The sequence below is a fragment of the Doryrhamphus excisus genome, linkage group LG5 (assembly GCF_037039965.1).
Source record: "Doryrhamphus excisus strain RoL-2023G ecotype Guam linkage group LG5, RoL_Dexc_Guam_v1.1, whole genome shotgun sequence".
NCBI lineage: Eukaryota > Metazoa > Chordata > Actinopteri > Syngnathiformes > Syngnathidae > Doryrhamphus > Doryrhamphus excisus.
This window is the reverse complement of record NC_136361.1, coordinates 16756049-16769745: the sequence shown is the minus strand read 5'-3', so window position 1 is coordinate 16769745 and position 13697 is coordinate 16756049. Positions and strand designations below refer to the sequence as shown.

Below are 13697 nucleotides of genomic sequence, written 5' to 3'. Positions count from 1 at the left end.
CTTTTTTTGCTCAGGCATCAGCAGGAAGTTGATGTGTCTCACAATTAATGTCTTCCCACCAGTTATTAATGATCACTGCCTCTTGAACAATGAATGACTTGGAATATTCCAAAGCCCAATGCTTTTTCAGCATTGACTCGAAATACAAGCATAAGCATTTGCATAAGCACAACCATAGATGTGTCATATAATTGTCTGCCCGCTAGTTATTCATGATGACCATCACCTTCTGTAATACAAAGAAAATGATTCAAAGTGAAATTTCACCGACAGTGCTTTTTTGCTCAGGCATCAGCAGGAAGTTGATGTGTCTCACAATTAATTTCTTCCCACCAGTTATTAATGATCACTGCCTCCTGAACAACAGAATGACTTGAAATATTCCAAAACCCAATGGTTTTTCAGCATTGACTCGAAATACAAGCATAAGCATTTGCATAAGCACAAGCATGGATACAATTAAGGCACATGTCTACCCACTAGTTATTCATGATGACCACCACCTTCTGTAATAGAAACAAAGAAAATGACTCAAAATAATCCACAAAGACAAAGTCTGCCGCTTGAGCAGAAAGTAGATGTGTCTCATAATGAATATCAGTGTCTTCCCAACAGTTATTAATGATAGCTGCCTCGAAATATTTTACTTAGTCAAAGCCCATTATGGCTTTGTGCATGCATGAGCACAAATTAAATATGTTGTTATTTAATGCAAATGCCTTCCCATAAGTTATTCATGATAACTGCCACATTGCATGATGGGCATAAACAAAAGAACTGTAAATAAGCCACAAATCAGGGAAGTTGCAGTAATAGAAGTGATAGCGAAAGTAAGTGCAGGCCAGCAAGGAGATAGGGTGTCCCAAAACTGCTTTAGCAAGGGTTTTGCTTAAACATACCCTGGCTTATACACAAACACTCTCTGTCCATCCTCAATCCGGTCATTTGCATAATGTTTTTCTGCCTGGATGATTTAAAAACATAGATTATTCAATTTGTATTGCTTCGCTTTCTACAGCATTATAGTGTTTTAGCACCGGCAGTAATTTGTGTCAAAGCCAGAGACTCGTTTTTCATTTTAACATCAGAGCTCATTTGTACACCATGCAGCATTTTAGTGTAGTGATATTCAGCACCACCCTGCGTGTGAGCCGATGTTATTAAAAGGAAATATGTACAAATCTTGTCATGCAGCCTAGTCAGGGTTGCCCGGTCCTGCGGCTCTGCAGAAAGCTGCATAAAATGCCTTGATTCTTTTTTTTTTTTTCCCTCAATTGATAATTGACCAAAACGAATCACTGACACGCATTATATACCAAGGTGAATGCTGTATATATTTATATTTCAAAGTAGTTTCATGCTCTTTCTAAATGTCAGACTGTAAAACATAACATCTCTCTTTTCAGAAAGGAAGAAATGCATCCATTAAAATCCATGAGATGCTACACAAGGCCTTTTAATGCATTTGGGCTATTTGATCTGTGCTATTTGACATTTATTTTGGATGGCAATTGAAATGCCATTTATTTCATTGTGACTTTTAATATGTTTATCTTTAAAAGAAAAGTTCAAGAGAAACCATTTTTTTACCTGAAAGAAAGTAAAGTACTGTATAAGGGAATTGATATGTCTTATACTCATAAGGGTTGTGGGGTATGCTGGAGCCTATCCCAGTGTATGTGTGGGTTTTCTCCGGGCACTCCGGTTTCCTCCCACATTCCAAAAAACATGCTAGGTTAATTGGCGACTCCAAATTATCCATAGGTATGAATGTGAGTGTGAATGGTTGTTTGTCTATATGTGCCCTGTGATTGGCTGGCGCCCAAAGACAGCTGGGATAGGTTCCAGCCCCCCCTGCAACCCTCGTGAGGAAAAAGCGGTAGAAAATGAATGCATGAACCAGTCAAATGAATGCCTCCCATTGCCTTTAAATGCAAAGGGACCACTGGACTGCACATCAGAGGGACACCACCATGCGCATCATACACCACATGCATACACCACCTTGTGGGATACGAGTAATCTGTTCCTGATAGTTACATTAAACACAGCAGCAGGCTAATCCAGACATCACAATATAACCATGGCATTGGGCGATTAATGTAGCTGTCTTGTGTTTTTTTCTGCCAGAGTTTTCACAACTAAAATGTTGATGTTTTTTTAGGGGGCGTTCAATTTTACTTGACTTCAGTTTTAAAAACCAGAAACACAAACTTTTTTGATTAAGTTGATTAAGATGTATTTTAAACGCTTTTCTAAATACTGTGTGGTCAGTGCAGACATGTATGTAGATGATATGTCTAATATTATGGCTTTATGAGTTTTGTTTTTGTTGTGCTTTTCTTGTCGTTTTCTTAATAATATGCTGTGAAATGCACTTGGCACACCTTTTGATTAAATTTTCTTTGTTGTACTTCTATCGTGGCCACATAAAAAATGTATAGACTGTGGATTTTTAATGTGTGGCGCAGAGAGTCTCCCCTCAGAGAACACAGTCCTCCCCGGACTTGAAAATAATTTTCTGCTCACCACAGACTCTCACTCACTGTAGGAACTAAATTATTGTCTTCTTTTGCTCGGCTTCTTTTTTTTGTTTTTTGCTGTTGCACCTACCCTGAAGTCAAACATTAAAAAAAATACTTCACCCTTTGCAAACCTCGGGTATAGATTATTTTCTATGTGTTAAAAAATATATATTTTACAGTTAGGAGGTAGGACATGTGGAAAAAGACACCACAAGAAGCTGCTTCCTTTCTGTTCCTTGTCACTTATTTTGTTTCTTTTATTCTCATTTCTAATCAATTTTTTTCTTTTTCTTCTGAAACAGTTGCGCCAACCGTGAGGATCGTGCCTCCCACTGGCATTTTGCGAGAAGGCGACTCGCTGAGCCTGACCTGCTCCGTCTCTGCCAATCCTCTGTAAGTCTCAGTGTTTGTGTACTTTGTGTTTGTGGTCTCCTAGCTGTGAGGCGTACGTGCTAACCACTCGACCGCCGTGCAGCCATATATGTATAATGAGCTTTCAAATGTAGGAAAGAAAAGGTCCTTTCTAATTTTGGTGAAACACCCTTAGTTTTAATTAGAGTTGTAATGATAATACTGAGTAGTGATGTTTGCATTGATTACTAACAATCGAGTTCCTGGCTGGTCCACTGCTCAGATGTAGGTGGTTGTACTGAATTATGAATATATAAGAGTTTCTAAATTGTGTTTTCATTGAAAAGTGGGTTTTTTTTGTAAATGGTATTAAATTATTATCATATGGGCTGCACGGTGTTTCAGTGGTTAGCGCACAAGCCTCACAGCTAGGAGATCCGAGTTCGATTCCACCCTCGGCCATCTCTGTGTCATCGCCAAAAACATGCTAGGTTAATTGGTGACTGGAAATTGTCCATAGGTATGAATGTCAGTGTGAATGGTTGTTTGTCTATATGTGCCCTGGGATAGGCTCCAGCATACCTGCAACCCTCGTGAGGATGAGCAGTAGAAAATGAATGAATATTTTCATATGTGTCTATTTATTTTTATAATAATTTAAAAATTGTATTATTTTAACATAACTTCCAAGTAGCATAATGGACATCAATTGAAGGAATATATTCATTTCAAATAAAAACCACAATCATTATAAGATTGGCGGGGCTGAACTTTAAACTCTGTCATTATCCTCACATATAATGTCCACATTGTATCGCCGAAAGATTAATTAACAGCTGAATAATATTAAATCTCCTTTAGTTTTTTTGTAGAGTAATATCCCACTAATTGCATTCCTTGTGTGAACCTTACGTCCGAGAAAATACAATATAATAGACATAATTAAATCATTACATGCGGCTACAAATGTGCAATATATCTCAATTATCACACGTTAATGTATTAAAATATTTATTCATTATGTGCTTTGGAATTGTGATATATTGTTAGAAACTCAGAGTCATGAATAAAAATTATCTGATCTTGATTTTATTACCTTGAAGAAAGACCTCAAGGAGCTGCACATGGATAATAACAGTCTACATTAGGATATATTATGGAAATGCATATATATTAAGAAACAATAGAGTGATATTTGAAACAAAGCTGATTTCCTGACACCTAAATCCCCCCCAAAAACTCCCCAGCATGATTCCTCTGTCTCTGGATTGCAGGACCACTTTGGTGTCCTTGCAAAGATCCATGAATGTGTTTGATAACTTTGTTCAAATCCACAATGAGAGGCTTATTGACTAAAGATTGACTAAATGTGGTCAGGGACACTCACTGAAAGTGTGTCTAATGGTCCAGCTGACCTCCTTCGGACATCTGTCACACACACACACCCTTGCCGTTGATCACTGTTATGCGCTAATGATCAATTAGTAGGAGAAGAAGAAGAAGAGGACCATGATGTCATTTTGCTTCACTGACTTTTTTGTGAAAAGTCAAAAAATGTAGAAACTCCAACCCATTTATATAAAGTAATCCCTCGTTTTTTTGTTTTTTTTGTGTCTAATTGGTTCCAGACCCAACCATGGTGGAACTCGACCATGGGATTCCTTATTTATAAATTGACTATTCTCATAGTTAGAGAATAGAAAACATCATGGCCCCCTAAATAGGTTTTTAGCAACATTATTAGAACCCTCTCGACATGAAATAGCACCCCTATAGTCACCATTAGACTCCTATTACCCAATATAGTAGACATAATAAGGGAAAATAATCCATTTAAGACTCAAATAAGACTCATGCTGGTGGGTGTTTCGGTAAAAGTGAGTTTTAGCTTGGCGTGGGTTACAGCTGCAACGGTAGTTTGTGTCAGGGATAATTGTGCCTGTGATAATTCAAACCTGTAATAAAACGGGCGATCAAGTAGATAGATGGATAGATACATATATACATAGATAGATATAGTATCTACCCATGTAATAACAGCAGTATATAATGGTTGTTGAAGGAGCAGTGGCATGATGATGGTTTGCTTGAGATGAGGATATCAGAATATCAGAAGTGATACATTTTGATGAATTGGTAGAGTGAAGACAGGGACAGGGTATTCTGCGCCTGGTGATGTCATAATATGCAAATTAGATGAGTAGAATTTTGATGATTTTTCTAATTTGAAGTATGAGTTTTATCACTAACCTTTTCAGAGAGCAATGTAAAAACTACAGAAATTTGAGTGCCTAAAGGATTAAGAATTGGTTTGAAACTGAGTGGGGAAGAAAGACGAAGTAAGAAGCAAAAATATACCACTTCCGCACAGAATGGGAGGAGAGCTTTTTTTTTCACTCTGCATTCATGGCTGCAGGTTGAGGCAATGTCATGTAAGACTACTTAATACTCTTGAACTACTGCACAAAAAGGTTTGTGTGTTCTAGGGGACCTATTTTGCTTTTTCCATTTTTCTGACATATAAATGTCGTTAGAATATTGTATTCTCTTGTTAAACGATGCCAAAGTTTTAGATATTGAGGCTTGTGCATTTTGTGCATGAGTCCTGAAAGACGTTTCGGATGACTCAAAACGCTCGGTTTCAAAAGGCGTGGTAAAACTGCCCCTTTGTGATGTCACACAGGGGCGGATTTCCTTATATGGGCGTGTCTGGAAGCAGATAATCTCTCTGCCTTCCCACAGGCTCTGCTTTCTTCGCCCTATCCTAAATGCTGCTCCTCTGTTTACTTGCTCGTGAAGCCACATTTGTTTACAATTCCTAATGACGCCACCATCGGGCACGAGTGGTTGGAGTTCCGAACAATTTATCAGTGTCCTAACTGTGTTTATTTTGTGTAAGTCATGGTGCAAAAGCATTTACATACAGGGAGCGGGGTTATTTAAAGCTGTTTCCCATCACAATTAGTGGCCATATTCGGTTACCGATGCTAAAATGATAAAGATGCTAAAGAGGTAACTTCTTTTCTTGAGACTGTCTCTACTTCCGGATCAGATTCGGGATCCAACACATATGGCTGTATGTTAAACACTTGCAGCGGAGTGGGCGTGGCCGTGGTTGGAATACACTAAAACGAAATCCAACCACTAGGCAACTAATTGTCCATAAGATTATAAAACGTTTGAGGATATTTGTATTATATGTATGCTAGCATGTATTCCAAAGCTTTATGAATACAACCCAAAGCGGCCGCCAAGGATGAACTCCTTCCAGGATATTAGCCTCTACGTATGCATGCATGCGTGTTTGTCAGTTTGTGCCCAAAGTTTAATTAAACTTTGGTAAGGATTGAAACTTCGATGAGTCGGAGACTGGGAATCTGTGCACACAAACGCAAGCCATGACACACAGCCAGACACAGCTTTGTTCGGCAGGGTGTCGCTGTAATCCTCACGCCTCCTGTGTGTGTTTGTCAGTGTCCTCCTGTGTGAGTCAATGTGTGAATGTTGTCTCTGTCCATGTCTGCCAGTGTGTGTTTACCTGTTTGTGTGTGTGTCAGTGTCTGTGGATATTCCAGGCAAGAATCTGACAGGCTTTGTTTTTTTTGGGGGGGGGGGAGTAGGTGTATTTTGTGTTCTCCCCATTCAGTTCTTGTTGTTATACAGAAGTGACAATTCTAACGAACAACAACAGTTTGTCTTGGGGTCTCTTCCACTCTTACATGATGGCATCACTGCTGGGATTGTTGGATGTTCGACACTTGTCTGATTTCCTTCCTTCCTTCCTCTTGAGGAGGGTCACGGGAACATTCCTTCTTCAGCATATTCAAACACTTTCTATTGTCTAAGCAAATGGATATAAGGGTGATAACTAATAATAATTGCATCTACATTTTATTCTAACAATTAGTCCCCAATTAACCGCAGCTCCCCAATGTCAGCAGCACTCATGCATACTCCTCATGGGCCATACTTTATCCACCTGTAACGTACCACGTCGTGCAAAAGTATGATGGTGAACCTCACTCCCTGACACAAGAGATTCACTGGATTTTGAGTCGACTGAGATCGAACCTCATTGCTTCGTGCCCAGGGCATGTTCTCCTTGGTCAATTTGGGGTTTAACCACCTTGACTCCTCCTCCCCTCAGGCCCAGGAACATCCAGTGGTCCAAAATCAACGACACCTTACCCGAGCGGGCTGAGATCTCCGGACCCACCTTCCAGATTTCCCGCCTGAGCCAATCGCACAACGGCACATACCTGTGTCAGGCGCAGAACGACTACGGACGAGCTGCCGATCACTACACCCTGCTGGTCTATGGTGAGTTGTACCCCCCCCCCCCCTCCTGCCATCTTGTTGTTTACATGCAGCTTGGGTGAGAAGCTTGTTACATTTTTTTCGATCTCTGTGCTGTAATTGCTACCTGGTCCCGGCTAATTTTCCATTGAATTCTATTCTTTATTTTTCTTGTTGATGAAATTGTATTGATCCCGTCTTCCCACTGTTGCATTGTGGCGATTCCTTGAACAGGACTACAATCTTATTAAATCCCGACGCTCATCTTGTCTGTCTTTCAGTTGTATCGGCTTTTCTTGATTTGTTCCACAGCGGGATCTTTCTGCTTAACAATACATACCAAAAAAAACGACTACGATGCACAGCTATGGGCATCATTAATGTTTAATTTGTAACTTATGTATAACCTACATATCACATATCATCCATTGCCGTATTAATCACTATACCGGCAACTCATGCAATGAGAGCCATCAAGGGGATTTAACACTAAAGCATGAGGTTACCTACAGCCACAGCTGTTAATGACATTTTTTTTCATCTGTAGTGGTTTGCTTTTGATGACCACACCCCCAACAACTGGGTGGTTATTTGAATAGAGCCATTATTTTGTAGCATTTGCAGTAGTTTTACTGTATTTTGGTTGTACAGTGGAACCTTGGTTTACATCAGAAAGTCAGACTCTAACCGAAACAAACCTTAACTGAATAAATTTTTCCCATGAGAAAACAGGTAAATGATGACTGAAAGGGACTGAAATGGCCATTTGAGGTTACCTTTACCTGTACTAAAGACATCGTTCTTGATGTGACAGTTCTGAAAGAACCACCATTTACATGCTTTTCCATTAGTTATTTTGTCAATTCAATAACGTTAGAAACCCAAAACAGACCCAAAGAAAGTTGCAAGTGCCACTTTTTGACGATGAAGGTGTGAAACACTAAGGAATTCCAGAAATAACACTTAGTGTCTTTGGGAACAGTCATTCATTCATCCATTTTCTACCGTTTATCCTCACGAGAGTCACGGGTGTGCTCGAGCCTATCCCAGCTGTCTTTGGGCGAGAGACGGGGTACACCCTGGACTGGTCGCCAGCCAATCACAGGGCACATATAGACAAAAAACCATTCACACTCACATTCATACCTATGGACAATTTGGAGTCGCTAATTAACCTAGCATGTTTTTGGAATGTGGGAGGAAACCGGAGTACCCGTAGAAAACCCACGCATGCACGGGGAGAACATGCAAACTCCACACAGAGATGTCCGAGGGTGGGATTGAACTCGGGGTCTCCTAGCTGTGAGGTCTGCGCGCTAACCACTCGAACACCGTGCAGCCCGGGATTTTCTCTCTCCTTTTCAAAATGTCCGGGTTGCCTGCTGTTTCTGTTCTATATGGAGTGAAGAAGCCTCACTCTGTACCACCACATAACTATAAAAAGTAATGAGTATAAGTAATAATATATATCTAAGTCCTTATCGGGACATAACGTCCCATTCCGATCAGAACACAGTTTGAATCACGCAGCATATAAACAACACAACAAGGTTACAACTCTGAATTTTACATGATGACAACAATAAAACATCTGTTGAATTTAAAATGCAAGCAATCCAACTCACGGGAGAATGGTGGGGGGAGGGGGGGAGGGGGTGCTAGCGTTTTTATTTTCCGCCGCAGCTCAGGTTTCACAAGTTTTCAAAGATTCACCGGTGACTGTGAATTCTTCATGAGGGTTGACCTGAATAGACAGCATGCAGCGCCTCAAAGGGGATGATGATGATGTTGATGCGTGCAACATTGCCTGCCAACCTGCGTTAGCGCTGACTTGAAAAGTGAGAGGAGGCGGTGGTCTTCGTCGGAGATTGAGGCGCTTTTTTGCCATCAAAGTCGATGTGTTTTTTTTTTTTTTGTGGGAGGGAAGCAAAAAAAGCGGAAACAAGTGGCTAAGCTGTTTTGGGCTTCTTGAGGAAGAATGTTGTTATTTTATATTTAATGCAGAGTCATTATTCAACAAAATTTGTTCCGGGACGCAAGCTCTGATTTCCTGTAAACATTTTCCCCGTTAGTAAACATTGGAAATTTAATTATTCAGTTCCAGGGTCAAAATATAGCGACTTAAATGGGACCTATTTTGCTTTTTCCGCTTTTTCTGACCTACTGTATTAATGTAGTTAGAATGTTTTATTCTCATGTTAAATGATGCTAAAGTTTCACATAATGAGGTTTGCTAATTGGTTGGAATGGTTCAGAAGTGTGAATGCTTGGTTGCAGGGATTTTTTTTTCTGGCTCACTGTGACATCACAGTGATCCTTATATGGGTGTGCCCGGGTACAAGCTGTAGGCTTCGCATGGGTGAATATGAATTATCAACCAAATTGTTGCTGAAGTCCGATGGCTTGCTAACCTTACTTGGTCATGTTGAAGAGTCATTAACGTAAGCTGTAAGTAACAATTTACAATATTTATATTTATATATAATATTAATAATATAATAATTTATATAACTGTCTTTATTTTGTTTAAATAAGCGGTTGTCTGTGGGGTTCGGCAGTAGTCTGGAAGTCCTAGTGAGCGAATGGGAGTGTGACCAATCACAGCAAAGTAGGCGGGCCCTGGTAGGGAATAAATTGAAACAGACCGTTTTGGAAATCCAAAGAAATAGCTGGAATAGGTGCAGATTCTAGAAGATCTGGAATGCTTTCTTTGCAGGTCATTGTGTGTAGCTGCTCTATAGAAGTCCAGAACTCAAAACAGAGGACATGTATTAGCTCTAAAACAAGGGTTGAGACTCCTGGGGCGTTCCACTTTTATAATAACTACTTTCTCTGGAGTATTTTCCTGCATTTCTACCTGACTTCCTGCTAGTACGACATTTTGTTTGACAGCTATGGTTGGTCCCTATGAATTGTGCCTAGCAACATGACAGATCAGACAGGAAGTGTTGTACTTCATCCTGATATCCAGCATAGATAAGTGCATTTTTTGCTGTGAAAAAAAAAACTGCTCTCCCTTTTTCGGTGGCTCTACCCCCTGCTGGCTGCCTGTGTCACTGCACCCTACCGCAGCACCTAACACAGAGATACACCAATTGAATGTATGGAAGGGCTGTGAAGCATCTTAGCGAGTGGGCGCCCCCACACCTACCCATCATGCTCTTACACTTACACTCTCGCATGTACACACAGAATCAGCACACTCGCCATCAAACGCCACACATAATGGAGGCCTTCCACAGGCGTCAAGGGTGGCAACAGTGACAAGATGAAAGGTGCCACCTCAACCCACTCCCTCCCCGTTGCTCTGGTTCTTGTGGAGAAGGTTTGACATGTTGAGCTTTGATGTGCACTGCCGCTTTTTTTTCCCCTGGCTTCCTCTTTCACTATTTTTCTATATACTTTATTTCATCATTCTCTGGGCAGATTCCTAAACACAGCAGAGCACTCCTGTAATATAGTGGATCTTTGACTAGCATTGATGCAGTAGGTCCCGAAGAGCAGGAGTGCACTTCTATTATATAGAGCAGGGGTGGGCAAATATTTTCACTTGTGGGTCGCATTGAGTTCACAAAATTGTGCAGGGGGGCCAGAACATATATTTAACACACACACACACACACACACACACACTATTTTATGCTTATAATTTTCCTTGAATTATGTTTTAAGTGTTATAGTATCAGCTGTATGTTCTCATGTCATGTTTTTCAGGAGCACTTTAAACATCAGACCACATCAAGGTCATTTCATTTTCTACCGCTTATCCTCACGAGGATCGCGGAGGGTGCTGGAGCCTATCCCAGCATCACATCAAACTATGTCATTTAATAATTTTTTTTTTTTTTTACTAAATTAAACATCTGACTTGCAAGTCATGTTGGCAATTTGTATGTTAAAAGTTGAAATACATAAGCAACTGGCGTGCCGGATTCAAGTGCTTGGTGGGCTGCATGTGGCCCCCGGGCCATAGTTTGCCCACCCCTGATTTCTGATTTCGGCATTTTTGCAGGAGGGTCTTAAAAACAACAGACTGAGTGATGAGTATTTTGCAGTCGCTCCTTAAGATCAGCAGTCATAGAGTCCTGTCATACAGAGTCCTGTCATATAGAGTCCTGTCATATAGAGTCCTGTCATACAGAGTCCTGTCATATAGAGTCCTGTCATATAGAGTCCTGTCATATAGAGTCCTGTCATATAGAGTCCTGTCATATAGAATCCTGTCATACAGACTCCTGTCATACAGACTCCTGTCATACAGAGTCCTCTCATACAGAGTCCTGTCATATAGAGTCCCGTCACACAGACTCCTGTCATACAGACTCCTGTCATACAGAGTCCTGTCATACAGACTCCTGTTATACAGTGTCCTGTTATATAGTGTCCTGTTATATAGTGTCCTGTCATATAGAGTCCTGTCACACAGACTCCTGTCACACAGACTCCTGTCACACAGACTCCTGTCACACAGACTCCTGTCACACAGACTCCTGTCATACAGACTCCTGTTATATAGTGTCCTGTCATATAGAGTCCTGTCATAGAGTCCTGTCATACAGAGTCCTGTCATACAGAGTCCTGTCATACAGAGTCCTGTCATACAGAGTCCTGTCATACAGAGTCCTGTCATACAGAGTACTGTCATACAGAGTCTTATCACAGAGTCTTATCACAGAGTCTTATCACACAGACTCCTGTCATACAGACTCCTGTCATATAGAGTCCTGTCATACAGAGTCCTGTCATACAGAGTCCTGTCATACAGAGTCCTGTCACACAGAGTCCTGTCACACAGAGTCCTGTCACAGAGTCCTGTCACAGAGTCCTATCACACAGAGTCCTATCACACAGAGTCCTATCACACAGAGTCCAGTCTTATAGTGTCCAGTCTTATAGTCCTGCCATACAGAGTCCTGTCATATAGTCCTGCCATACAGAGTCCTGTCATACAGAGTCCTGTCATACAGAGTCCTGTCATATAGAGCAGGACCCACCATGAGCCCTCACTGACAACAAAGTTGTGTCCTTAAAAACAGCAAAGCATTCCTGCCCAGTAGAGGATCTTTGACTTGTGTTTTTACAGTACATCCTTAAAAACACCAGAGCAAACCTGTCATATGGAGGATCTTTGACTAGTAATTTTTTGCAGGTACTTAAAAAAAAAAGCGCTCCTTTCGCAGAGAAGGTTTGCCATGTTGAGCTTTGATGTGCATCGTCGCCTTTCCCCGACTTGCTTCCTCTGGATTTTTACAGATACTCCATTTCATCATTCTCAAGTTCATGCTTTAGAGCCGTGCAGGTCATTAATTTCATGTATATTCCTTTTCCGATAAAAGCTTTGCACGCAAGCTAAAGAACTTGATTCCCTCCGACAAATTCCGGCACCAGATAGTCAAATACGTGACACAAGCTGCTGCAGCTCCTGGCCTCTGAAGCACAGCTTTTCCTGCCTTCAACTTTTAAAAGACGGGGGGAAAAAAAACCCTCCTGTTGTACACGGTGCCTCACATCAGTGGTGCTTGGCTGTGAGTGTTCTCTCCCCCAGTGGGCAAGATTGTTTCCTACCTTATCTCAAAGAGCTCAGAGTGGTTGATTCAGCCGTCATTATCAATCTGTGCAAAGACGGAAAGTCACTCTCAATTTTACTGCATGTCACAACTCGGAATATTTGCAACATGGTACCAAGTGCAAAAAAAAACGTACCACTAAAAATAAACCCGTACAGATAATTGGATGTGAAATCAGTGATGTGTTGCCGCCTCTGGTGATTAAATTCATCAGTCAGCTTTAAAGATAAAAGCTAATCTATGTTTTAAAAAGGTTAAGGCGTATAAACATCCAAAATATTGTTAATAATTACTAACATTAATTGAATATACAATTGTCATTTTTCCCTTAAAGTTAATTTAAACTGATGTAGTTTCTGATTTTTTGATGAACGGAAGAGGTCAGAGAATAGAACCTTGAGGGACTCTACATGTAATTTATAATGCATTAATTATAATTATATATTTTATTAGTATCGTGCTTTTCAAGGTACTTATTTGGAGCAGATATTACCACGAAACAGAGTTGTATACAGATTTGTAGTTATTCTGACAGTATGCTGATATTATAATTAATACTCAACAAAGAATAATGCCTCTATTTGAGGCATGGTACTTCAGTCCAAAAACAGATGAAACCACGACCATACAGGTTTTTCCTTGGCTCAAAAACCAGTTTAGACCTAACCACTCTATTCCATGTCAACATTATTAACGTTGAATATACGGAAGGTGTCAGAGAATAGAGCCCTGTGGGACTTCACATGGAGGATCTTCTTCAGGCAGAAATAGTGCAACAATAAATCATATTCTTAACAATTAATTAATATTTTTCCATCCCCAGTGCTCTTCCTTCAGTGTCTCCACTATGAGCTTGAAGCCATTTTTTCTCCCAACTGCTCCTCTTTGCCTGATTTCTTGTTTATGCTCCAATAAATGATGAGCTGTGGCTCCTGGATGCGTGTAAATCTCACACTTT

The 13697-nt window shown here is 40.5% G+C and overlaps 1 protein-coding gene across 2 annotated transcripts in view; it reads left to right on the top strand.

Annotated features, from left to right (window-relative positions):
- Positions 1-13697, top strand: part of cadm4 (cell adhesion molecule 4) — a 246219-nt gene that overhangs the window by 211691 nt on the left and 20831 nt on the right. For both annotated transcript variants that reach the window (XM_078790798.1, XM_078790797.1), the window contains exons 5-6: positions 2828-2918; positions 7024-7196. In XM_078790798.1, coding sequence (XP_078646924.1) covers positions 2828-2918; positions 7024-7196 — 264 coding nt within the window. The remainder of the gene's footprint in view (positions 1-2827; positions 2919-7023; positions 7197-13697) is intronic.